At 45.9% G+C, this 25,465-nt stretch overlaps 1 protein-coding gene across 2 annotated transcripts in view; it reads left to right on the top strand.

Annotated features, from left to right (window-relative positions):
• Window positions 1–16,405, top strand: part of KIAA1755 (KIAA1755 ortholog) — a 50,874-nt gene extending 34,469 nt beyond the window's left edge. Inside the window, exons 11-14 of one of the 2 annotated variants that reach the window (XM_061630768.1) lie at window positions 3,115–3,253; window positions 6,711–6,833; window positions 8,735–8,926; window positions 11,293–16,405. In XM_061630768.1, the coding sequence (XP_061486752.1) occupies window positions 3,115–3,253; window positions 6,711–6,833; window positions 8,735–8,926; window positions 11,293–12,219 (1,381 nt within the window). In that variant the 3' untranslated portion in view covers window positions 12,220–16,405. The remainder of the gene's footprint in view (window positions 1–3,114; window positions 3,254–6,710; window positions 6,834–8,734; window positions 8,927–11,292) is intronic. The other variant, XM_061630769.1, reaches the window with a different exon arrangement.
• Window positions 16,406–25,465: the final 9,060 nt, after the last annotated feature.

Raw genomic sequence — 25,465 nt, 5'->3', positions numbered from 1 at the left:
TTCCCAAATTCAGAGAATCATATAATTTTTGAATTTGAAGGGACCTTCGAGGGAATCTAGTCCAACCTCTAGCAACAGTAGGAGAGGTGGATTGAGATTCACGTTAACTAGTGTGGAGCTAATTACAAAGGTGTGCAGAGACAGAGAAATGACATGGGAGAGAAGAAAACCCCTGTTCTGCTGTAAAAAAACAAACAAACTGTGGAGTGAATGCAACATATTAGTCCAGTGTGTTTCAGGCTGCAGCACTAAGCACACTTATTAGAAAGTAAGTGGTACTGAACATGGTGTAAACATACATAGGATTCTGCTGTAAGGGTCCAGCCTGAAACATAGCTCTAGGGAGACCAGCCCACTGAATGTTGTGGGATCTACTTCGGTGTAAACATTAACACTTTTGTAAAAGGATTTTGACTGTGTTTTTTAAAAAATTAAACTGTTTTAATTATTCTTGCCCAGAAAAAAAACCCAGGTTATGAAAGGACTAATACATGTAATATAAATAAATAAATAAATAAATGCCCCCACGGCAGAGGGGGAAATGCCTGAGTGGGTGCTTCCAGACAACTGTTTTATGAGAGGATGGGTGCTACTTATGCATGCAAGGCTTTTACAGCACCCATACAAGCTCGTTGGCATGAAAATGCCAGGGCCACATTTCCCCTCCGATTTAATTCAGATTTTCCAGGAAAAAGAAAAACCTGTTGCCAAGGTCCCACTTGGGAGGTTAAGCCCCCGTCTCTAGTAAATACGTATCGGTAGGCTTGGGCTGTAAACGCTGGCGAATAAAGCAAACCTGCCTCGGTCGGTTCTAGCCCGCAGAAGCCATCCAATTCTTCCAAGCAAACTTAATCCGAAGGAATGAACAATCAAGCGAAAAAACAACCCTCCCCCAGGGGGACCCAAGTGGACAGAATTATTTTGCAAACCCAGGAGCCAGAGGTGGGAGCCCGCAGCTTCCTCTGGGATGGCGAAGGGCATGCATGTTCAGCGGGCGCGCCAAGGAACAAACCATGAGGTGGGAAGAGGGCGCCCTACCTGGATCTCCCACCGCCACCTCCGTAGCTCCGCCTGGAATCATCTTCGCTGCGGCTGCCACCGCCTAGCGGAGTCAGGCACAGGCGCCTGCGGCGGCGATCCTCGTCCTCCTCCTCCTCCTCCTCCACCTTGGCATCAGGGGCTGCGGCCACACGGATCTCGATGGGGACGGCGCCCCCGGCCAACTTGCCCCCCTCCTCTGGCTCTGCCATGCCCTGGCATGCCCCGAATCGCCTCCTTTGCCACGGCACTGAGGCCGCTGGAGCCGAGGAACTGCCTCCAGCCTCCCCCTGTTCCCCACCACCGTAGGAGGGGCCGGGCTCCCAACAATGCCCCCGCCTCCTCCTCCCCCCCGCCTGCGTTGGCCAGAGCGCGCAGCCGAAGGAAGGCGAGGGGCAAGATCAAAGGCCTCTGTCTGTGGGAGGGTGGTCTGCGTGCTTCCTCGGCCTCATAAGATCTAACTGGCTGTGCGGGAGATCCAGCTCGGCCGCAGCGCACGCCTTCCACATGTTAGCGCGGCAGCAGGGCAGCTCTCCGCCTGCCCTGCTTCCCGCGGCGGTGCCTAGGGGCAGCTCTGGGTGTCACCCCTCTCTCATGGTGTCACCCGGTACGGTCTGCACCCCCCGCACCTCCCTAGTAACACCGCTGATACAGCTTCAAAGAGATTTGCAACTGATCGGCAGATCAACCCATTCCCCCTCCAGGTGTGGCTAATGGAAACGCTTTGATCTGGTGACTAGGGTGTTCACAGCCCACGTGTTACTGATGCAATGGAGGCACTGGTCATTGGGGGACTGGCCACCATCATATGCTGCCAAGGTTATATATGAATTGAGCCACACTTGGCACATCTTCAGATAGCAAAAGGGACTGGTGGTTTCTCACTGGTGATAGGAGCTAGAAGCAACGGTGGAAGGCTTCCAGGTAATTGAACTTTGTGCTGTTTCATAGCAAATGAACAGAAAGAGAAACAACTGGGTTTTGGGGAGCTAATTATGACAGGTCTACCAAGGGAGCGTAAGGAAGAAGCCTGGGCTGCATACACACCACACGTTTAAGGCACATTCCCACCCCACCCCCAAGAATCCTGGGAAATGTAGTTTACCCATCACAGAGCTACCATTCCCAGCACCCTTAACAAACTACCATTCCCAGGAGTCTTTGTGTGTGTGCGGTATGTGCTTTAAATGTATGTTGTGGAGCATGAATCCTTAAATTTGATCCTTCTCATTTTTAAAAAGATTTGTTTGCTGTCAATCTTTGAGAAAAAAAAGCTGGAAAGAATATCATGAGCCCAGTCCCTTGTCACTATTAGGAGTCTTGTGAAAAGAGCCTTTACTCAGTAAACCAATCAACCTCTGCCCACCCTTCTCTTTAGTTTTTTTATATGCCGTTTGTATCCTATCTTCCACAGAGGTGGGGTAAAAACATGGCTCTCTCCCCTTCCCATTTTATCTTTACAACAATCCTGTGAGGTAGGCTAGGCTGAGAGATGGTGACTAGCCCAAGGCCACCAAGTGAGCTTCGTGGCTAAGTGGGGATTTGAACCCTGGTCTTCCTGGGCCCTAGTCTGACACTCTTACAACAACACGTCAGTTCATCAATTCCTACCCATCCATTTCCCCAAAGTCTGGTATTTCAAGGTTAACCAAAGCAGGAAAACTTACTTACTTATTAAATTTATATCCTGCCCTTCCTCCCAGAAGGAGCCCAGGTCACCAAACAAAAACAGCCCCACACAGACAACAGAAATGCGGTTGTGATGTGCTACCACACCCTGCCAGGCATATCTGGATCAGCAAATGATCACTGCAAGGATGACTTGTTGTTGTTATGTGCCTTCAAGTCGATTATGACTTATGGCGACCCTCTGAACCAGTGACCTCCAAGAACATCTGTCATGAACCACCCTGTTCAGATCTTGTAAATTCAGGTCTGTGGCTTCCTTTATGGAATCAATCCATCTCTTGTTTGGTCTTCCTCTTTTTCTACTCCCTTCTGTTTTCCCCAGCATTATTGTCTTTCCTAGTGATGCAAGGATGGCTTAAGCTTGATTTCTACACATCTCTTTGTTAGGAATAGCATTGGCCATGCCCTGGCCCTCTACAATCTGGTGGAGGAGGAAGTTCACACGCTGGTGACCAAATCCAACAGCCGCCTGGAACACCTGGAGTTTCTGCTGAAGATCCGAGAGCTGGAGGCAGAGTTTAGCAAGGTTGGTGAGGCCACCGTAGCCCTGACGAGAGCAAGTGGTAAAAGTTCGTCAACCACAGCATTGTGGCCATCCGCTCCAAAAGTCTGGGAATGTTCAGCAATTAATTTTGGGATCTGTTTTGTAGAGTTTGATTCAGTCTTATTTGGTCTTGGGAAGGCTGGCTGGGTAGGTGGGTACAGGGGAAAAGTTGGACCCAGAACTGTGAGAACTGTGAGGGGAGATATGATAGCACTCTTCAAGTACATGAAAGGAGGAGGGCCGGGATCTCTTCTCAATCATCCCAGAGTGCAGGACACGGAATAATGGGCTCAAGCTGCAGGAAGCCAGATTTCGACTGGACATCAGGAAAAACTTCCTAATTGTTAGAGCCATACAACAGTGGAGCCAATTACCTGGGGAGGTAGTGGGCTCTCCAACACTGGAGGCCTTCAAGAGGCAGCTGGACAGCCATCTGTTGGGTATGCTTTGATTTGGATTCCTGCATGGAGCAGGGGGTTGGACTTGATGGCCTTGTAGGCCCCTTCCAACTCTACTGTTCTATGATTCTTTGAATTCCTAAGGGTGAAGCAAGCATCACATTTGGCTGCCACAACACACCTGCCGTTACTGTCTCCACATGCAGGTTGCCTGTGGCTTCTGTTCCTCAAGTGCAGTGGCTGGCGACAAGTTCATTTCGCAAATGTTATCACGTGACATTTGAGTGTGGGCCTAGGGGCAGCTGCATGCCATGAAACTGAGCTTAGAAAATGTACATGAATCTTACAGAACTGTGGATAGATGTGAAATTTTATCCATGGTTCCTGTCTTGTTCAGATGGATCATCTAAAGTGAGCAGTTACCCAATTGCTTGAATGTATGAACTGGGCCTCAGGGGGTGCTGCTATGGAAGCCATTTCTGTCCCGCTTGCAGAGATGGCTGGAGTGGCGCCCCCCTTTTTGCTATAGACCTCAACTGATCCAGTGGATCCAATGCAAGGGCAGACGTGTTTGCATGTCAAAGCTTTGTTCTGCACTTGCATCGTGGACTTTTTCCAGAGGGAAGAGTCACAAAATTGCTAAAATAATACAATAGAAACAAAGCATGGCTAAACGTTATAACATCACAAACATATCTATCTATCTATCTATCTGTCTATCTATCTATCTATCTATAAAAACCTGAGCAGGGTTGGCCACATGATAATCGATTAACACAAGCCTCCACGTCTGCAAGCCAAAGGAGACATTATGTGCAGTTGCCCATAACTTTCCCCAGACACTAGTTTGGCTTTTGAAGATGCTGCATTTATTAACAAAAAGCAGGTACGGCGAATCTGCCAGTCTGCATGGAAGATCAGCCAGTTCTGCATTGTGGCCATTTTTTCCGTGCAAAATGAGCCACCACCATGCTCCACCAGCTGCTTAACCGCTTGGCAGGGAAGAGAAATGCGAACTCGCATCTTGTCTCTGGCAAATGAAAAAGCAGATTTACAAGGGGGGGGGGACAGGGAGTGTGAGTGAGAAAATGCCAGTGGATCCAATGCAAGGGCAGACGTGTTTGCATGTCAAAGCTTTGTTCTGCACTTGCATCGTGGACTTTTTCCAGAGGGAAGAGTCACAAAATTGCTAAAATAATACAATAGAAACAAAGCATGGCTAAACGTTATAACATCACAAACATATCTATCTATCTATCTATCTATCTATCTATCTATCTATCTATCTATAAAAACCTGAGCAGGGTTGGCCACATGATAATCGATTCACACAAGTCTCCACGTCTGCAAGCCAAAGGAGACATTATGTGCAGTTGCCCATAACTTTCCCCAGACACTAGTTTGGCTTTTGAAGATGCTGCATTTATTAACAAAAAGCAGGTACGGCGAATCTGCCAGTCTGCATGGAAGATCAGCCAGTTCTGCATTGTGGCCATTTTTTCCGTGCAAAATGAGCCACCACCATGCTCCACCAGCTGCTTAACCGCTTGGCAGGGAAGAGAAATGGGAACTCGCATCTTGTCTCTGGCAAATGAAAAAGCAGATTTACAAGGGGGGGGGGACAGGGAGTGTGAGTGAGAAAATGCCAGGCAGAAAAGGGTTAAGCATCTCTGGGCCTGGTCAATGCCTGGTTGGCCAACTCCTGGGAGCAGCCTTGTACACTGATGGAAGAAAGTCAGCATGTTAATAAATGTAAGAAAATCAATTAATCAAACCAAATAGCTTCCGCTTGCCAGTGCTCCACTCCAAATTGCAGCTTTCTGTGGCTGTTCCCTCCCCCCCCATATAGTTTGGAAGCTTCCCTTGCAGTAGAAGACTGATACCTGCATTCAGCTGTTATGAGCTTCAGCTCTATGGAGCAGAGTTTAATATTATGCACCGAGTGGTTTCCTACTAAGTGATTGAAATCCAATTGTGAAGGAATTGTCTTCAAACCTCTGAATCTGCAAGACATACCTAATTTTCTGTTGAATATTAAAGGAATCCAAACAGCATGAAATGGGATTTAGTTTCGACTTTGTCTTTGGGGCGTAATGCAGCCTGTTTAGGAACTGTGTGATCAGTTGGCAATGCCTCATTGACTTCTGGCAGTTTAACCTAGAGGCATTTTGCTGTGTTGCTTTGGAGTCATTTAAAGTGCCGTTTTTATGAAGTTAATTGAAGTAAATGAACTAAATTAATTCACTAATAGGCAAAAAAAAAACCCTTGCGGGTTAAGAACATACCTAGAGCAGACAGTTATTTCTATCAAACTTTAAAAAGCAGGGAAATTGGACAGCTATAGTGAATGCACCAGGGGAGCAGGAGACCTGAACTCCTCTCTGAGATATTGTACCACCCTACACATTGGTCAAAATACAAATGCAATTTGGGTTGGTCTTCCACAGTCCAGTCCTCTTCTTGTGTAGCTTGGAAGAATTTGGTAACATGTTCCTCTGAGCATATGGTGAGTGGTGGCAACACCTGCAATCAGCCCAAATAACAGAAACAAGACATGTGCTGATCTTGTTTTAGCAGGGAGGAAGCAATGTTTGCTGGTCAGCAACTATCTGCACGCTCAGTCTGCCAAGATGCAATAAACCACACATACCTCGGAGCATAACAATGAGGCAGATCCAACAAGTCAAGTGTTGGCTGGGTGCAGGCAAGCATAGACCCCTTCTGCATGTCCCTGTGGCCCATCTACAGCTCCTTCCTGCCCTCCCTCAACCTTTGTATCTGGGAAAGGCCATAGCTCAGTGGTGGAGCATCTGCCTTGCATGCAGTAGGCCCCAGGTTCGATCTTCAGTGGCATCTGCAGATAGTGCTGGGGAAAACTCCCTGTCTGTAACCCTAGAGAGCCACAGCGAGTCAACAGCAGAGAGCTAGAGGGGCCAATGGTATGGCTCAGTATAAAGCAAGCTTCCTATGTTCCTATGAGCTGGATTCTTTGATTGGATAGACAGACATCCTGCCGCTACACTCTGTGCTTCTTCATACAGCTCAGTTTGTGGTTTGATGGAGAAGGAGAGTCAGCGCTCCGTGAGGTGGGATCTGCAGAGGGCAGCCAGGAGACAGCCCAAGAGTACTACCAGCGCTTTAAGGAGTTCTTCAAAGAAGCCTCGGTATGTTGGCAAAACCCTCCTATGTATTCTGCAGCTGGAATGGGATTTCACTCTTGCAAACAAAACAGGGCAAGATCTGCATCGGAAATGTCAGACTTCAACATGTTAAAATTCCATTTTAGGATGATTTTAAATTATATATAATGTATAAGATAATAATGTCAAAATTCACATGTTGAATTTCGGGATGGAACTTTGGTTCAGTTCACATTTAAAGGTGAGCCTACTTAATTCGCACTTTCCAAAATAACACACAAATCAAAACACAGCCACCTTTCAAAATTTGCACTTCTCTAAATTGTGCAATGCAGCTCTCCAGCCAAGTAATATGTACGAAAATGCAGATACTGGGGCAAAATGTGCACCCATATACATATGCTAGTGAAAATAACATACATAAGAACATAAGAACATAAGAAGAGCCTGCTGGATCAGGCCAGTGGCCCATCTAGTGCAGCATCCTGTTCTCACAGTGGCCAACCAGGTGCACATACAAAAATGCATTATATTAGGGGAAATTGCTTTCCAAAAATTTGTATATTGTGGAACATTGCATACAAGCATGTGCATATTAGGAGAAATTTGCACCAAAATGCGGATCAATTTTCATGAGGACTTTTTAAAAAAATGCATGCTGATGTAGAAATATGGAGAACTGAACTTGAGACGTGGAGAGGAATCAAAATAGACAGATTTGCCCATCCCTAGTCAACTTTAGTATTTTCCCTTTCTATTTCTAATACCTCTGAATCTAGCAGCATCAATAACTGTTGTAAAACACTCTGTGGAAAGAGTGGATTAGGAAAATGCATATATTCTCTTTTAAGTTTCAGAGACTTTGTTGAGAATTGTCCTCCAGAATCTGTTTCAGCAACTCTATAAACATCAGTCCCAGCCCCCCATCTCTTCTTTTGTCTTCCTCTCCATAAACCCCTAAGCAAATTCCTAAGCACTTGTTTCTATCTATATAATCTATCTCACTATATAATATTTTCCTAAGCCATCACGCGGTGTTGCTTGGGGACAAGCCAGCAAGGCAAAGGTGTGAGGGAAGCAAGGATGACTAGTGGGGGGACAGGCGGCCGAGCAAGTGAGGCAGCCGGCTGTAGGGTATGAATGTATCAGAGAAATTTGCATTAAAATGCTCATTCATTTTTGTGCAGATATCTTTAAAAAAATGCAAAGTGATGCAGAAATTTGGAGAACTGAAATTTGGAGGATCAGAGAAACAGAAACTGACAGATTCATCTATGCCTAGTTCCAGATTGCCAAGCGTCCTGCTTCCAGCAGGGGCCAGCTGGAAAAGCCTGTTGGAAACCCAAAGCTGAGCTTTAAGGCAATAGCCCTCCCCTGTTTGTTTTTCATCTCATGAGCTACGCTGCCTCTGACCATGGAGGTTCAGTTTAGGTCTCTTGGGCCTGACATGTCCCTGGGACTAATCAATAAGGTACACACAGCAGTGGTGTAGTCATCCAGGGTCTCGGGGGATCTTAGACCCCTTACATTTTGGGGAGCAGGGTCCCAACATGATCCCTATGTCTCCAGCATCCTATGAGCCAATCAGCATGAAAGGGGAGTGTGTTAGCCACTGAGAAGAGTCTTCTAACATGCTTGCTTGTCCTTTCCTGCTGATTGGAGCCAATGAGAGTGAAAGGAGGTGAGTCAGCCACTAAGAAGTGTAGATAACACTTTCCTCTTTCATGATGATTGGCTCCTAGGGACAGCTGTTGTTGTCAGAGAAGGCATTAACAAGGATCTCATTCTCAACATAGTAGCAAAAAAAGAGGGAGGGGCATGGCTGTGACTATCATGAAGGGACCCTGCATTTCTGAGTTTGCCACTGCGCTACTGGTACACAGCACACCTGATATTTCAGGGTATTTCCTTTCTGTCTCTGTTAGGTCCACTACAACCGCGGGCTCTCTCTGTCGAAGGAAGCCAGCAAGGTCCAAGGGTCCACATTCCCAGAGATGGGGGCCTTTGAGGCAGCGAAAAGGGCTTTTCAGGCTAAGCTGACAACATTCTACATGGATATGGAGATGAAAGGGGCTGAGCTGGAGACACTCCTGGACCTCTACAGGTTCTATGACAAGGTGAATGGTTGAGAGAAGCTGGGGAAAATGGGGAACTGGTGCAAGGGAAGGAGAATCCCGGGTGTGGAGGGTGCACCATATTATCAGGAAAGCCAGAAACCTGCTAATGTGGCTACCTAGGCACAGAGGAAGACCCACGATGACGTGTGGCCTCCTGCCAGGCCTTTCAGTCCTTGTTGGAACGTGGACAGAGATGAGGGAGAAATTTAATAATAAATAAATTCAATTCAGTTCTTCACATAAAGGTAAATCTGTCAAATTTGCACTTTCCAAAACAATATCAGGACCGAAACACAGCCACCTTTCGAAATTTGCACATTTGAATTTTGGGATGCAGTTTGCCAATGGAACAATATTTTGAAAAACGCATATATTAAGGGGGAAATAAATATATTAAAAATGAATGTAAGTAGTGAAAATAACATACAAACATGTATTATTAGGATAAATTGCTTACAAAAATGTGTTTGCTAGAAATTTGCACTAAAATGCTGAAGAATTTTCATGCGGATTTTTTTTAAAAAAAATAGCAAATTGCTGTGGAAATGTGGAGACCTGAATTTAAGGTTGGAAAGATGAGAAACCGAGGGAACCATCCCTACGTTGTGTGGCTGACTTCCCCCTGGATCAGAGGCCCATAGTTCAGGGCCGAGTTGACCTCTGAATGGCAGTTGCTGAGAAGAGGGCAAGCTGGGGGAGGAAGGGTTGCCGCTTGACTTCCAAGAAGCATCTGGCTGGCCACGTGTGGGAAAGAGGCTGCAGGACTAGATTGCGTGGCACGGCTTTTGTGACGTTCTTCTGCCTTCTTAGGTTGCCTCAACATTCCTGGGTTAGCAGGGCAGCATGGGATAAAGCCTCAGGCACCAGCCCGTAATCTAGACATTGCCCGTTAGCAAGTGTGGCTGTTTGGGATTCCAGAAAAGAGAAGAGGTCTCTGGTTACATGTACAGAAATAATATAGGGTAAAAGAGAAGTTAGAGAAAGGCTTGATGGGTTGCAGGGCAAAACTCCTGGAGGGCACGAGGTTGGGGAAGGGTGGGTCACAGTGATGAGTTGGTTGGGTAGAACTTGAGAAGAGCCTGGCTCCTGTAGAAGCAAGGGCTGCCGTAGCTCAGTGGTTGGGCGCCTCCTTTGCATGTGGAGGGCCCCACATTCAGTCCCCCAATGGCATCTCTGGGTAGGGCTGAGAATGTACTCAGTCTGGAATCCTGCAGAGCTGCTGCCAGTCAGTGTAGACAATACTGAGCTAGATGGACCAGTGGCCTGATTCAGTATAAGGCAGCTTCCTATGTTCTTATCAGAACAAAGACCATATAAAATTATAGAATCATAGAATAGTGGAGTTGGAAGGGGCCTGTAAGGCCATACAGTCCAGCCCCCTGCTCAATGCAGGAATGCAACATACAGCATTCCCGGCAGGTGGCTGTCCAGCTGCCTCTTGAAGGCCTCCATTCTCGGAGAGGCCACTACCTCTCTAGGTCATTGGTTCCATTGTCGTATGGCTCTAACAGTTAGGAAGTTTTTCCTGATGTTCAGCCGAAATCTGGCTTTCTGTAACTTGAGCCCGTTATTCCGTGTCCAACATCCTGTTCTCAGTGTCCAACTAGATGCATGAACAGACCCTGGGCCCAACAGCACTCCCCCATCCTGTGGTTTCCAGCAACTGGTATTCAGCGGCATCCTGCTTCCAACAGTGGAGGTAGACCGTAGCCATTGAAAGCCTCCATGAATTTGTCTATCCCCTTTTAAAGGGCCAAGTTCAAGGTTCTAGTTTTGGTGTACAAAGCCCTATACAGCTCAGGACCAGGATACCTGAAAGACTGTCTTACCCCTTATATACCCAGTCGGTCACTGTGCTCTGCAGGTGAGGGCCTCCTGCAGATACCATCTTATCAGGAGGTCCATTCCACACAACATAGGAAACGGATTTTTAGTGTGGCGGCACCTACCCTGTGAAATTCCCTCCCCTTGAATACTGGACAGGCGCCATCTCTGTTATCTTTTCGGTACCTATTGAAGACCTTCCTCTTTCAACAAGGTTGTTATGTAGAGACCTTATCCCAGTCTGCGAATGTGTTGAAATTGCTTTTTAACATGTTTTTAAAGATGTTTTAATATATTTTAAAGTCTGTTTTTACAATGTTTTAGAGTGTTTTTAGCGCTTCTGTTTGCCGCCCTGCTGGGAGGAAGGGCAGGATACAAATTAAATAATAAATTAAAAAATAAATAAAAATAGTAAAGACATCCAAGCTGGTGGCCATCACTACCTCTTGAGAGAAATTATAGCAAGGATGTTTCAGATGAGGAACTGGGCAAAGACAAAGTCCTGGCAGGAGCGAGTAAGAATTATTGTTCTGTTTTTCAAGGCCACACAGTTTAAACTCGACTGCAAGCAACGCCTGGACACCTGGAGCCACAGAGAGAATGAGATGAGGAGCACAGAGGTCCAGCAAGACTTGGAGCGCTCTCTCCAGCAACTGGCCAGGGAGTTTTCAGCTGAGAAGTTCCAGCAGATGAAGATGCATGCTTCCAGCATGAGCAGCAAGCAGGGTCTGGCTGTGTGGAACGAAGCTTTGGAGAGATGTCAAGAGGCCAAGCAGCTCCTTGAAGACACCCTTGCTAGATTCAGGGAGGCTCTGGAAGGAGGTGCCAAAGACTCAGAGCCTAACCCAGCTCCCATAGCCATAGGTGAAGACTGCTGTGTAGATGGAGCAGCAGCGAAAAGCAAGGAGCAAGAGGTGCAATTGGAGTGCCACCGTAGGAACGAGGCTGGCTCTGTGGACAGAACTAGTGTCTATGATGGTCCTTCTCAAGAGGACCCTTTGAGTAGGGAGATAAGCAAGGATGGGAAGGGAAGTGAGGAGGGCTATCTTGATTCTTTGGATGTTATTCTGGAATGTGGGGGCCCTGAGGCTAAGGACCTAGATGAACAGGCCCCAGAAAGTTGTCACACAACTCTTCCTGCCTGTGCCACTTCCCCTCATGCTAAGAAGGTACCGGGGGCACGTGATGGCCTACCTTCCCCCAAACAGCCTTGCTTATCCATGCCGACAAGAGGTCAAAGGAGCAGGACGAGAGAGACAGCACAGTATTTCCAGCTCTCCAGGCATGGGAGTTTTTCTTCTGAAGATGCAGATTCCCAGAGCTCCACTGAAGATACTCTGGGCTCAACTGCCACCTTGCCTATGGAACCATCAGGCCCCAAAGGAGCCTGGACTCAGGAAAAGGCTCTGGGGATTATCTATCTGGAGAATCACAGCACAAACAGCCCGGCCAATGCAGCCACGCAGTGAGAACAGGGCACCAAGGAGCTGCCGGGCACCCGGGTCCCACACCACACCCTTCCTGCCAGTTTCTTCAGATGCTGGATGTGTTCCTGGTGTTTGGGTGCTCCATTATCCCGCCACCTTTAAAAAGGGAACCTTTTCTTGTTACTCTTCCCCTGCCCTCCTGGGACATTGCAAAGAGTGCTTCATGCCACTGGGGTGTGCAGCTCTGTCTGAGCAAGAGCCTGTTAATCCTCGTGGCCACCAGCCTTCACTTCCTTTTGCCATTTGCAACTGGCAAACCGCATGGAAGAGAGTCACTGTTGGAGCTGAGCGAGTCTGCTCCGTTCATTGGTTCCGTTAGGAGCCGGGTTGGTTACCCGGCAGTAAAGGCCACCAGGGGGTGCGTGTGTTGCCGGCAGCTGAGTTAGGGGAGAAAACATTGATCCCAGCCTCAGGGCAAGAGAGGGACAATATTTGCGCCAAGTCGGCTAGGGCGGGTGGCTCACGGAAGCGGTCGGCCGCATGGGGCAAGGGGAGGGGCGGTGCAGGAACTGGGGCTCAGGGACCATGGCAAGGAAAAGCAAGGAACCCCCTGACTTGTTGCCATGGAAATGGCGAAGGGTTGGCGGTGCTTCTCAGAAGCAGGAAGGGATATCCGGGGCTCCAGGGAATCTCAGGGCTGCCTTGGCTGGGAGTCATTTGGGGGCCCAGCTGCAAGGCACACCTGAGGGGAGAGAGAACCTGAGGCATGTGCTTGGCCGCGAAGCTATGCAAAGCTTCTCCTTCCTATTAAAAGGTCAGTCCCTGGGCTTGAACCAGCCTGCTGTGCAAGAGGCAGGTCTGGCCAACAATCCACTCCCTTATAACCAGCTATTTTGACGTGGGAAAATCTATGGGCATAAAGTGGCTTTTCTGTTCCCTTTCTGTATGATGAAATAGTCCCGTGAACTGTTGTTAACTGTCCGTCCCAATACAGTTAATTGTGTGGTCAAATCCCATTGGAAGCAATAGGGCATAAGTTAGCCACACAGCTAATTTGATCCACTGGTTTCATTCCATGGGACTCAGTCATGGCACACCTTTGCTGGATTGGAGCCCTGTCTTAGAGGAGGTTTAGAAAACCGGGGGGGGGGTAAAATATGGAGCTTAATACATTGTAGGGTGAGAGAGTCATTCTGGCATAGGGATGTATGGTTGAGTTCCATGTGAGAAAGCAGACGCATGAAGCTCAGTGGGTGCCCGTAGGCAAACCTTCTAGGCTCACCTACCTCAAAGGGTTGTTGTGAGGAGAAAGTAGGATAACCCTGTATATGTTATCCTGAGTTACTTGGAGGAAGGGCGGGATGCAGAATTCATCAGGGAGCAGGGGAGATTCACCACATAAAACATGAAGGGGATAGAAGCCACTACATGTTAGCCCAGGAGTGTTCATCTGTGCTGTGTTTTGTGACCCAGGGGAGGCTGGTGGCTCCGATGTCAGCGGGGCAGTAAATCCGCGTTGTGGTTTAGTTCAAACTGACAAGGAGCTGTCCAAGGTGCAAAGTGCTGTCATTCACCGTTTTTCAAGAAGGACAAGGCTAATAGCATGAATAAGAAACACAAGAAAACTGTACTAGGCCAGAGGAGGGTGGTAGTGGTGTTGGTGGCATGTATCTCAAAAAAGATCTTCTCTGTGATGAGTCACATCCAGGCCTGGTAAGTATCCTGTGATCTCAGCAAATCCTGGAAACTAAGCAAAACAACTATGCAAAGAGATTTACTCTCTTCCCAACAGCCATTTTGGAAAGACCACCACACAGTCCATATGTACATTTGGATTCAAAAGAGGAAACTTCCCAAAAATGAGGGGAATGGTAAAAAAAGGAAGCAGAAAGGCAAAGGCAAAATATGTCCAGCATGTTGGGGCATTGTTTAAACCCACAATATTAGAAGCTCTTATTTGACTCTGCTCGTTCATCACATGGGCATTCTCTTGGCCCCAGAGGATTTTCTCAATCTGTAGTGTCTCTTCTAGCTGAGGTTCCTGTTTCCTAGCCAGCTTCTCTTATGTTCTTAACACTGAAACCCCACACCAGGTCAAAGAAAAATCCCACTCAGTCTACCTCTTGCTCTAGAGACATCATGACATTTTTCTTGGAACCATGAGATCTAGCAACTCATTTTTTTCCTCTGAGTGTTAGTAGTTCCCCACACGCACAAGGAAGAGGATAGGGGTGGAAGAGCAAAGGGAATGTGTGGATGCTTGGAGGCTAAGTTGTAAGTGAGCACATCACTCAAGAATGTAGAACTTGTTTACTTACCACTTACATGGCACAGAAATTAGGGCTGGATGCGTTAACTTGAAATTTCCATGCCTTTGGGGGCATGGCAGTTAAAAAAACTTTCCAGCAGATACAGTATATATATAGGCATCAGGCAGTGTTCAGCATATCTTAATCATAAATTTATTTGGGGCAGCATGACAATCTCTGGATTATTTCATCTCTGTCCAAAAACATTTCATAGAAGACATTCACTCTTCCTCCCATCCATCAGTGAATAAGTATCTCCCTTCTGCAATCAAGGCTGATTTCTCATCTCTTTTGTAACTTTGCCAGGTGCAGAGAGAGACTCTGCTCCACTGGGAGATGTTAATCAGCACCTTCCTTGTTTCCAGGATTGATTAACTCTAATTAATTCTTCCAGCCTTTGAGTCTACACTACAAGTAGAGACTGGCAGCTAGACAGAGAGCATCAGTGCTGGTGGAGAGAGCCAAAGGCTGTGTCCATATGGGGGTGTTATCTCGCACAAAGGGTTTTTTTTTTAATTTTTAATGCAGCTATTTTGCACAAATGGAAACAAAAAGGCCAGGATGTACTCAGAAGAACAGGAAACACTGAGCAAAAGGTAGGGTGATAAATAGCACCCAGGAAAATGTCATAACTCTTAAAACAAAAAGGGCTATTCAGTGCATCCACAGTCAATAACATGAAATTTCATATTGGATTTTCTTACTGGCCTATCTTCAGATTAGGAAAATCTAAATTAATTGCAGGGGGGAGTGCAGGCTGTCAGCTGGATGAGGAGGATGTTGTGTGGACAACACACACAAATTGAGACACAAGCAGCTTCAAAACCACGTTAAACTCTTGTGCCAACAAACACAAAGTTTTTTTCCCTCCAAGGAAATAATAATCTGTGAAATTATAAAATGAGAAACCAAAATTATGTTTAAAAATCCTAAATTAAACATGAGCTCCACCCCAAATTGATCTGGGGTCAGACAGAGCAAGGTGGATGGTCAGGAGCAACCTGGGACCTTTCACCCTGCCCTGTATCTATCCCTAGATCAATTTGAGGGTTGAAGGCATGGGGTGGATCGGGGAAGAGGGTCTGTGCACAGCCCTAGTTTTGTGTTCCCTGATGTAGCACCTTGTCCTCCTGTCCTCCTCCCCCCGGCTGTGTGGGGGAAACCACACAGTGGTGGATTTATAGATATATGTGCAGAATTGGAGACCTGTGCAGCCAAGGGCTCTCCGTGCGATTAGGGTACATTCTTAACTGAGAGGATACCTTTGAAACATGCCTGCAATTGATGAATTGCCGCTGTTGAATTATAGGCCACATCTGCACCAGACATTTATTCCGCATTAAACAGGAATGCCTTCCCCCAAAGAATCCTGGGAAGTGTAGTGTGTGAAGGGTGCTGAGAGGTGTTAGGAGACTTCTATTCGCCTGATGGAGCTCTAATGGCCAGAGTGGTTGAACAGTCAGCCCTTCTTCCCAGAGAATTCTGGAGATCGGAGCTCTGTGAGGGGAATAACCGCCTCCTAAGAACTGTCAGCACCTTCACAAACTACATTTCCATGGATTCTTGAAGGGAAGCCATAAAATGTCTGGTGTGGATGCGGCGTTGGTGTTTTAGTTTGCTGCACAGTCTTCATTTTTCATTTTGCCTACTCCCTGATTAAAGCCAGCAGATTAGGACAACCACAGTTTAGTCCCACCAAAAGTTTCCCTCAAAATCTCAGAGGCATAGTCTCATCCTTCCACAAACTATTTGAACTTAGAGAGGCTCAGAAGACATTTCTGCCAATCTCCCATTCTCTGGCCAATCAGTTTTCTGTGCCATTCAGCCAATTTCACTCCAAATGTATTGCTATGGCCAGGAAGCCCCACCCACCTATCTCTGGACATAGAAAATAATAATAAATTTGTATTTTATTCTTAGCCCTAGTTGTGCAGTTTTCCCCTTCTTCCTGTTGTCATGACGGCAATCTAGCCACATTAGCAGATCTACTGTTCTGGTAGACCCAGGAGCCAATATATGTGAGCATGCTTAGAGCTGTTTCCTAGAAGGCCACACCTACACATTCTGAAAGCTCAGGGCCCAGCTTCCCTGACCAGCCTTGTTGTTGGAATCTTTATTCTTTCACTGTTTTTGTGAGTGAGATCCGCTGGACACACTGTAAAAATTTACACACACTGTAAAATAAATGAGTCTTTTTAATGTATACAATATTTTTAACTGCTAGGGAAGACTGGGATGACAAATTGTTTTTTAAAAATGTTTTTCCACAGTTCCTGTGGCAGTTCGTCCTCATTAAAACCTGATGGGATTAAGAAGATAGCATAATTATGCTAAGAGTGAAGCGAAAAGAAAGATTTCTTTTTTTCTTTAAAGATATGCTGGGACATGTATTTCTTTTTAGGCAGCAATGGGAGCTGTGTGCCTTGCAGCTTTTATTTTATTTTATTTTTATAAACCTGGACTGGAACTGCTCTAGGCTCTGGTGAAATGGAACACATCAAATTCTGGCTGGATTCCCCTAACATTTCCGTGATTCTCTTGGTGCTAGAACCCCTTACTTTTGTTCTCCCCCTCACACATTTTGGCATTTTTGTAAAAGGACAGTCGTAGTTTCATGTATCATTTGGCTGACTGCGAATGAAGGGTTGTGTCCAATGGTAGGCCTACTCAGAGTAGACTGGCTGATGTTAATGAACCTAGATTCGTCATGTTCATTAATTTCAATGGGCTGTTCTGTGTAGGACTAGAATTGGGTAAAATCCAATGACTTTATATTATAGTTAGTGCTATGGAATCATCTTATAAAATACAAGCAAGATTGGGGAGGCAGGCGCACTCTGTGCGCACTGGTACCATTTATATCTGAGGCTCATAATTCTGAATCATGTCTCCCCCTGCTCAATTTAAACAATTTATTTATTGACTCTATATTCTGGCCTTCCTCCCAAAAGAGCCTAAGGCAGCAAACACATCAACAAAACAATTTCACAACAACAAAAAAAGGGGGGGAACCATTCCAAAAACAATTAAAAACATTGTAACAACACACCATTGCAGTTAAAAACAGTCTTTCATCTAGTGATCTCCGGGTTTATAGGAACAGGATATCATAATGCCGTTGTATAAATCTACGGTGCGGCCACATTTGGAATACTGTGTACAGTTCTGGTCGCCTCATCTCAAAAAGGATATTATAGAGTTGGAAAAGGTTCAGAAGAGGGCAACCAGAATGATCAAGGGGATGGAGCGACTCCCTTACGAGGAAAGGTTGCAGCATTTGGGGCTTTTTAGTTTAGAGAAAAGGCGGGTCAGAGGAGACATGATAGAAGTGTATAAAATTATGCATGGCATTGAGAAAGTGGATAGAGAAAAGTTCTTCTCCCTCTCTCATAATACTCGTGGACATTCAAAGAAGCTGAATGTTGGAAGATTCAGAACAGACAAAAGGAAGTACTTCTTTACTCGGCGCATAGTTAAACTATGGAATTTGCTCCCACAAGATGCAGTAATGGCCACCAGCTTGGATGGCTTTAAAAGAAGATTAGACAAATTCATGGAGGACAGGGCTATCAATGGCTACTAGCCGTGATGGCTGTGCTGTGCCACCCTAGTCAGAGGCAGCATGCTTCTGAAAACCAGTTGCCGGAAGCCTCAGGAGGGGAGAGTGTTCTTGCACTCGGGTCCTGCTTGCGGGCTTCCCCCAGGCACCTGGTTGGCCACTGTGAGAACAGGATGCTGGACTAGATGGGCCACTGGCCTGATCCAGCAGGCTCTTCTTATGTTCTTATGTTCTTAACAGGATCTTTCAGCCATCAAATGCCTGGGTGAGTAGGAATGTTTTCAAATTCCTCCTGAAAGTCAATGACAGAGACAGGAGCACCTCACTGGGGAGGGCATTCCACAAATGGGAAGTCACCACTGAAAAGGCCCTGTCGCAGGGAACACCAACTGGGCAGCCTCCAGTGGTGGCACCATCAGCATGGCCTCACCCACTGATCATAGGGTCTGAGATGGCTGAGCCTGGGGAAGGAGCTCTTTTAAGCAGTTTGGTCCCAAGCCATTTGGGGCTTTATATGCTAGTACTAACACCTTACACCTTGAATTGGGCTCGGGCTGTGTCATGCATTGACTGGGTAGACTATTACCTACACATTTCCTTCTCAATAAACCAATTGGCAAAAGCATTGTCTTTACACCTTTTTTAAGCAAAGCAAAGCAAAACAGCCTACCAGAAGATCTGGAGCCCTAATTTAAAATTCCTCCTCCTCTGATGCAGGCTCATTGTGTGGCATTCCCTGAAAGTATAAAAAGTGTTGGGTTCTCCAATGGTTAGTATGCCAATTAGAGTTTTAGTAAATTAGCGGAGTTTAGCTTAGTGTAGCTTGCTCAATGTTCTGTGCCTCATGGGTGTGATTTTACCTGACAGAAAGTGAGCTACCTTCAAAATAAGAAAATACTACTTCATTAATAGAAATACATTCTGGATAGGAAAGATGTTACTTCTCTCTTGCTAACTAAGTTGGAGGCTGCAGTGGCCATGCCTGGAGTTTGCCCCTCACGCTAGAGGAGAGGAGACCAAGAGAACGTGGCTCCTTTTCTGGTGGACTGCAGAAAAGAGAGAAACAGGAAGGTGAGTCAGAGGTGCGAGCAGCTCCCTGAGACATATCAGTTCACATGGAAGGAAGACAGACAGAAAAGATGAGCGCAGGTCAGTGGCAGCCTAGCCAACTAGGACTCTCCCTCTCCCCCCCCCCATGCAAAGGGACCAAATGGGAGTTGCTCTTGTCACACTTCTAACAAAAACATCATTATGCATCAGGAAGCGGAAAGCAGGAAAAGAAGAGAGAAAGAACCTTAAGGAAAACAGAGAGTTCATTGTCTTTTTAAAAACCTGTTCATCGGTGCTGATGCATCAGAGTATTTTGGGAGTTGTTTAAAACCACAATATTAGAAGCTCCGGTGGAATGCATGCTACAGGTTAGGAAAGGTACCACCAGGGCCAAGAGGATTCTGGTGTGGTTAATGAGCAGAGGCAAATAAGAGGCAAGAAGGCTTCTTTTAGAAAATGGATGCCTTGTTCAAATGTTATGTGCCTTTGATTATGACTTATGGCGACCCCATGAATCAGTGACCTCCTAGAGCATCTGTCATGAACAACCCTGTTCAGATCTTGGAAGTTCAGGTCTGTGGCTTCCTTTATGGAATCAATCCATCTCTTGTTTGGCCTTCCTCTTTTTCTACTCCCTTCTGTTTTTCCCAGCATTATGGTCTTTTCTAATGAATCATGTCTTCTCATTATGTGTCCAAAGTATGATAACCTCAGTTTCATCATTTTAGCTTCTAGTGACAGTTCTGGTTTAATTTGTTCTAACACCCAATTATTTGTCTTTTTCACAGTCCTTGGTATGCGCAAAGCTCTCCTCCAACACCACATTTCAAATGAGTTGATTTTTCTCTTAGTCGCCTTTTTCACTGTCCAACTTTCACATCCATACACAGAGATCGGGAATACCATGGTCTGAATGATCCTGACTTTAGTGTTCAGTGATACATCTTTGCATTTGAGGACCTTTTCTAGTTCTCTCACAGCTGCCCTCCCCAGTCCTAGCCTTCTTCTGATTTCTTGACTATTGTCTCCATTTTGGTTAATGACTGTGCCGAGGTATTGATAATCCTTGACAAGCTCAATGTCCTCATTGTCAACTGTAAAGTTACATAAATCTTCTGTTGTCATTACTTTAGTCTTCTTGATGTTCAGCTGTAGTCCTACTTTTCTGCTTTCCTCTTTAACTTTCAAATGTTGAAATGAGGAGTACAAAAAGAAATAAGGGATGTTATAAAGAATATAAGGAGCACATTGCTAAAAACATAAAGACCACCAACAACAAAATATTTAACTACATTAGTAAGACATCATCATCACCAATCTTTATTTATAGTCAACTGACCACAAATATACAGTAGGGCCCCGCTTATACGGCTGGTTAGGGGCCAGCCCCCCCCCGCAGTAAAGCGGAAATTGCCGTAAAGCGGAACCCATTGACTATAATGGGTCACGTTGCGCTAAAATGACTAAAAAATGCTGTGGAAATGCCACAAAATGCCGCATAAGTGCAACATCAGCTTTAAAACAGGGAATTTCCCCTAATTGAAAGCCGCCCCATCAGTGGAACGCCAGAAAATGGAACGCCGTAAAGCGGGTCCCTACTGTAAAACATAATGCTGGGAGTTATAAAATAAAATTACTTAGTAACACGAGGTACAACAAGCAACAAACTGAATTATTTAAACAACTCAAGTTATTTAATTACCGTTGACAATCATACAGGGTCTAGTCTGGATGGTCAAGTTCAAGAATTTTGCCGCTTGCTTAGTAATTGCCTTATCTGAACCCTCAAGTAAAACAGTCAAAAGGGACTCAACAGAACGGCCTGGGAAAGACTGCATAATCATAGGGTCTATTAGGTCTTTCCTGGCCCCTTGGTAATCACTACAATTAAACAGGACGTGTAGAATAGACTCCACTTCGTCGTTATCACAGGGGCAGCACCTGTTGTTTCTTGGACTTTTTTTTATATCTGCCATCCAAAAGTTTAGAGGCATTAAATCAAGCCAAAGATAATGCCCTCCTATACTTGGGGATAAATAACCAGCTTAGGTAGGGCATCCCGTCTTTGCGAAGGAAACCGAAATACATTAGTAGCAGGAGACTGTCTAGGGAGGTGGTTGGTCACTTGGATGACAAGGGAGTGAAAGGTGTGCTAACGGAGGATAAGGAGATTGCAGAGAAGTTGAGTGAGGGTGCTTTCACACTGCACTTTATTCCGTTATTCTGACGATTTATTTCCTGTTAATTTGCGCATAAAATTTGAGCTTTCACACAACATAACGGGTAGCTCCTGAATTCTGGTGGAATGTAGTGCAAGTATAGCGCTAAATTCTGCAGTAAATGATAACTGAAATCATCCGATAGCAAGGCTGGGTACACAGAAGATCGCGGGAGTTTTGTGCTAGCTGCCACTGCTCATGTGACAGGCATCCCAGCATGCACTGCATTCCCACCCTTAGAAACAGCTATCCCAGCATACAGTGTATTCCCACCCTTACCACCCCCTCTGCTGCTGCGCTGCCACACCTCTCAGCTGATCGCAATCACACCTCTTTCAACCCCCCCACGCACCGAAAGAACAGGCCTCAAACCAAAGGTAGGTGAAGACCTGCTCATCCGGTGTAGCCTGAGGCTGAATGAAGGGGGGGAAAGAAAAACTCTGCTCTCTGTTCATTGTAGTGTGGCTGCTTTCACACATGGGGCTAATAGCACCACGAAAAGTTGCGGGGGAAATACACCAGTGTGAAAGACTGTTGCGCAAAATGCCGGTATAACAGGTACTGCAGTGTGAAAGGGATTTTTGAAATCCGGAACGAAGCGCTACCTTTTTAATCTGCTAAACTAGTGCTATTAGCCCCATGTGTGAAAGCAGCCTGAATTGCAGCAGAAAGGAAACAGTGCTGATTGTGACAAAGGCAAGTCAGAATGGAAATCTCTATCTTCTTACATCCCTAGACCTGATATGAAACTGGGTGTCCCTCCCCCATTGTGGCTTCTTTTTCAAGGAAAGTAGCCTCAAAATCTCCTGCAGCCAAGAGCAGAAGTCATGTTGAAAGGCGTGCCTCACCCTCTTCCCTTCGGCCATTAGCCTGTTCAAAATGCCCTCCAAAGCTGCTTCTGTATTCCCACATCTTTTCCCACACAGTTAATTATGAGAAACTGACAGCTTTAGGATGGGAGGGGGAGAGATATTTGTCAGGACCACATGGGAGGGGGACCCTTCATTGCACACCACAGGCCTGCTCCTGGTTTCCCTTTCAAAGCTGCAACTGCTACTTAATTTTTTAAAAAAGAATCGCACGGCGCCATACTACCTCTTTAATGTAATGCATCCTTCCCCAACCTGGTGCCCTCCAGATGTTTTGGATTGGCCCCAGCCACCATGGCCATGCTGGAGGGGGAGGGCTGGTGAGAATTGTAGTCAGCAACAGAAACATCAAGAGGGCAGCAGGTCAGGAATGGTTGACACAGGACATACTTGGGCCCTTGCTCCAGTCTTTCCCGACATCTCCTGAGCCTTTGTGCAAAGGGAACAGAGGCTGCTTGCTGGGAACCTGCACGCCTGGGGCATCGTCTTGCCTAGAATATAAAGCTTTGCTTCTCGGGGACTGACTTCCTGCCCTAGAGACAGTGGTTGCTCCCTCCAGTCCAGATGACCTATTTCTTGAGCATTCATTCCTGATTTGTTTGTGGGGAGGCTAGATGACATGAAGCCAAGGAAGTGGTGCTGTCCCACACTGTTCCAGGTCATTTCTCCATCATTTTCCTTATCACAAAAGCATCCAGTCCTTTTGGACAGGAGATTTGTTGTGCAAAACCTGCAAATAAATGTTAATTGTGCAACCTGACTCTCACCTGAAAACAGCAACGCTCTGGAATCACCTGAGCAAGGATGCCTGAGGAATGTCAGCTGCAAACACCCCAAATCTTTAAACAGGCAGCCTTGAGGGCACCCATTGCTCCAACTGAGCTCTCAGGGCAAAGGGAGAGGGGAGGTGGGTGGGCTTGCCAGAAAGAGGGGGGGAGCAGATCTATTAGTTCACGTCCTTCCTGGATCAGATCACTTGAGGAGGAGGAGGAGATCTGCTTGCAAGTTCCTTGTGAGCCACCACTTTACTGGAGTAGTCCAGAGGGGCCCTGCATGTGACAGCTTGTCCCAGGGACATCCCTGATATGAACCTAAGGTAGTTTGGTGTTCTGTTTTGTTTTTAAAAAAACACCTCATAAGTATCTCCTATTTTTCATTACTTTCCATGGAAGGTTCCCAGCCTTTCCCTGCAACCTATAACTGCTACACACAAGAACTGCTAGAAAATCAGCTGAATGTCCCTTTCAATGAAGACATCAACGCATCTCCAACACCTCTGGCTCTCCTGTCTTTTTAAGGGGGAAACGTCAGCTTGGAAGTATGAGCCTTTTTCTTTTATATAGCTTTCTCATTCAACAGTGCAGACACCTATAGCTCCCCCACTGAACAATAATAGATAATAAACTTTAATTTATAGGCCGCCTATCTAGCCGGTGGCCACTCCCCCAACCACAGGAGAAAATGTTACAAACTTGGATTCCTGTAAGGAAATCTTCATCCTATACTAAGACTGTCAGTTGGCCATTAATTATTGCCTTGTTTCCCCCTTTTTCATAGAAAGGGATGGCGTGTGTTGTTTTGTGAGAAGAAACGCAGCTGTCCAGAGGAGAAGTTTGCCTCCTTCCTAGGCGCCTGGTCAAAACTGGAGAATAATCCAGCTGGTCAAGAGAGAACTGAAAAAGGAAGATATTACCGTCTGGCAGAGTGAGGTACAAATTAGGTATGGGCCATGCCTTTCTGTCTGCCATGATTCTCTCATAGGGATCAAAATAATAAACTGAGGGAAGAGGTCCATCAATGGAGTATGCAAGTCAAAGATCAATAAATGACTGGTCAATGATAAAGTTCAATATAGAAAACTTACAACACAAACATAACATTGTATGATACAAATGCTTGTAACAAACAATAAATAGTAGAAAACCGTCTCAGGAATTAAACGGCCACTGTGAAACTTGTACATAAACAGGAATAATAAAGAGTCCAGTTCTATAAATCAATTGACAAAAACGCCAGAATATCTTTTCAGTTCACCACTTCTTCAGAAGGAGCTGCTGTAATGGACAGCAGGGCCTCATGGTGGGCTTCCTACAGACATGTTTGGCCACTGTGTGAACAGGATGCTGGACTAGCTGGGCCATTGGCCTGATCCAGCAGAATCTTCTTATGCTGTTAAGTGAAAAAGGCCATGTCCCAATACCGCTGTTTGGGGGAATCCATCTCTCCATCTCTCTGTTGGGAGAACTGTCCATTTATTCCTATTCTCTGCTTCCTGTTTCTTAAACAGTCTTTGATCCACAAGGGGACCTTTTCCACGGGACCTTTTCCACAAGGGGACCTTTCCACGATTGCTAAGCTTACTCAGGTGTATTTAGTGGGGTACTTTGTGAAAAATCCACCTCGTTACCACTATTTGTCTCAGGCTCCTTTCCTGCGAACGCTCATTCAGACACAGGGATCTGCCCTATATCTTCCACTATGAACCTCACCAAAGGCTTCTGAGGAAGCTTAGCAGTCATGGAATAAGAGGAGAGGTCCTCTTGTGGATAAGGAATTGGTTAAGAAGCAGAAAGCAGAGAGTAGGAGTAAACGGACAGTTCTCCCAATGGAGGGCTGTAGAAAGTGGAGTCCCTCAAGGATCGGTATTGGGACCTGTACTTTTCAACTTGTTCATTAATGACCTAGAATTAGGAGTGAGCAGTGAAGTGGCCAAGTTTGCTGATGACACTAAATTGTTCAGGGTTGTTAAAACAAAAAGGGATTGCGAAGAGCTCCAAAAAGACCTCTCCAAACTGAGTGAATGGGCGGAAAAATGTCAAATGCAATTCAATATAAACAAGTGTAAAATTATGCATATTGGAGCAAAAAATCTGAATTTCACATATACGCTCATGGGGTCTGAACTGGCGGTGACCGACCAGGAGAGAGACCTCGGGGTTGTAGTGGACAGCACGATGAAAATGTCAACCCAGTGTGCGGCAGCTGTGAAAAAGGCAAATTCCATGCTAGCAATAATTAGGAAAGGTATTAAAAATAAAACAGCCGATATCATAATGCCGTTGTATAAATCTATGGTGCGGCCACATTTGGAATACTGTGTACAGTTCTGGTCGCCTCATCTCAAAAAGGATATTATAGAGTTGGAAAAGGTTCAGAAGAGGGCAACCAGAATGATCAAGGGGATGGAGCGACTCCCTTACGAGGAAAGGTTGTAGCATTTGGGGCTTTTTAGTTTAGAGAAAAGACGGGTCAGAGGAGACATGATAGAAGTGTATAAAATTA

Source organism: Rhineura floridana, chromosome 6, assembly GCF_030035675.1.
Source record: "Rhineura floridana isolate rRhiFlo1 chromosome 6, rRhiFlo1.hap2, whole genome shotgun sequence".
NCBI lineage: Eukaryota > Metazoa > Chordata > Lepidosauria > Squamata > Rhineuridae > Rhineura > Rhineura floridana.
Note: the sequence above shows the minus strand (reverse complement) of the source record. Positions and strands in the feature narration are given on the sequence as shown.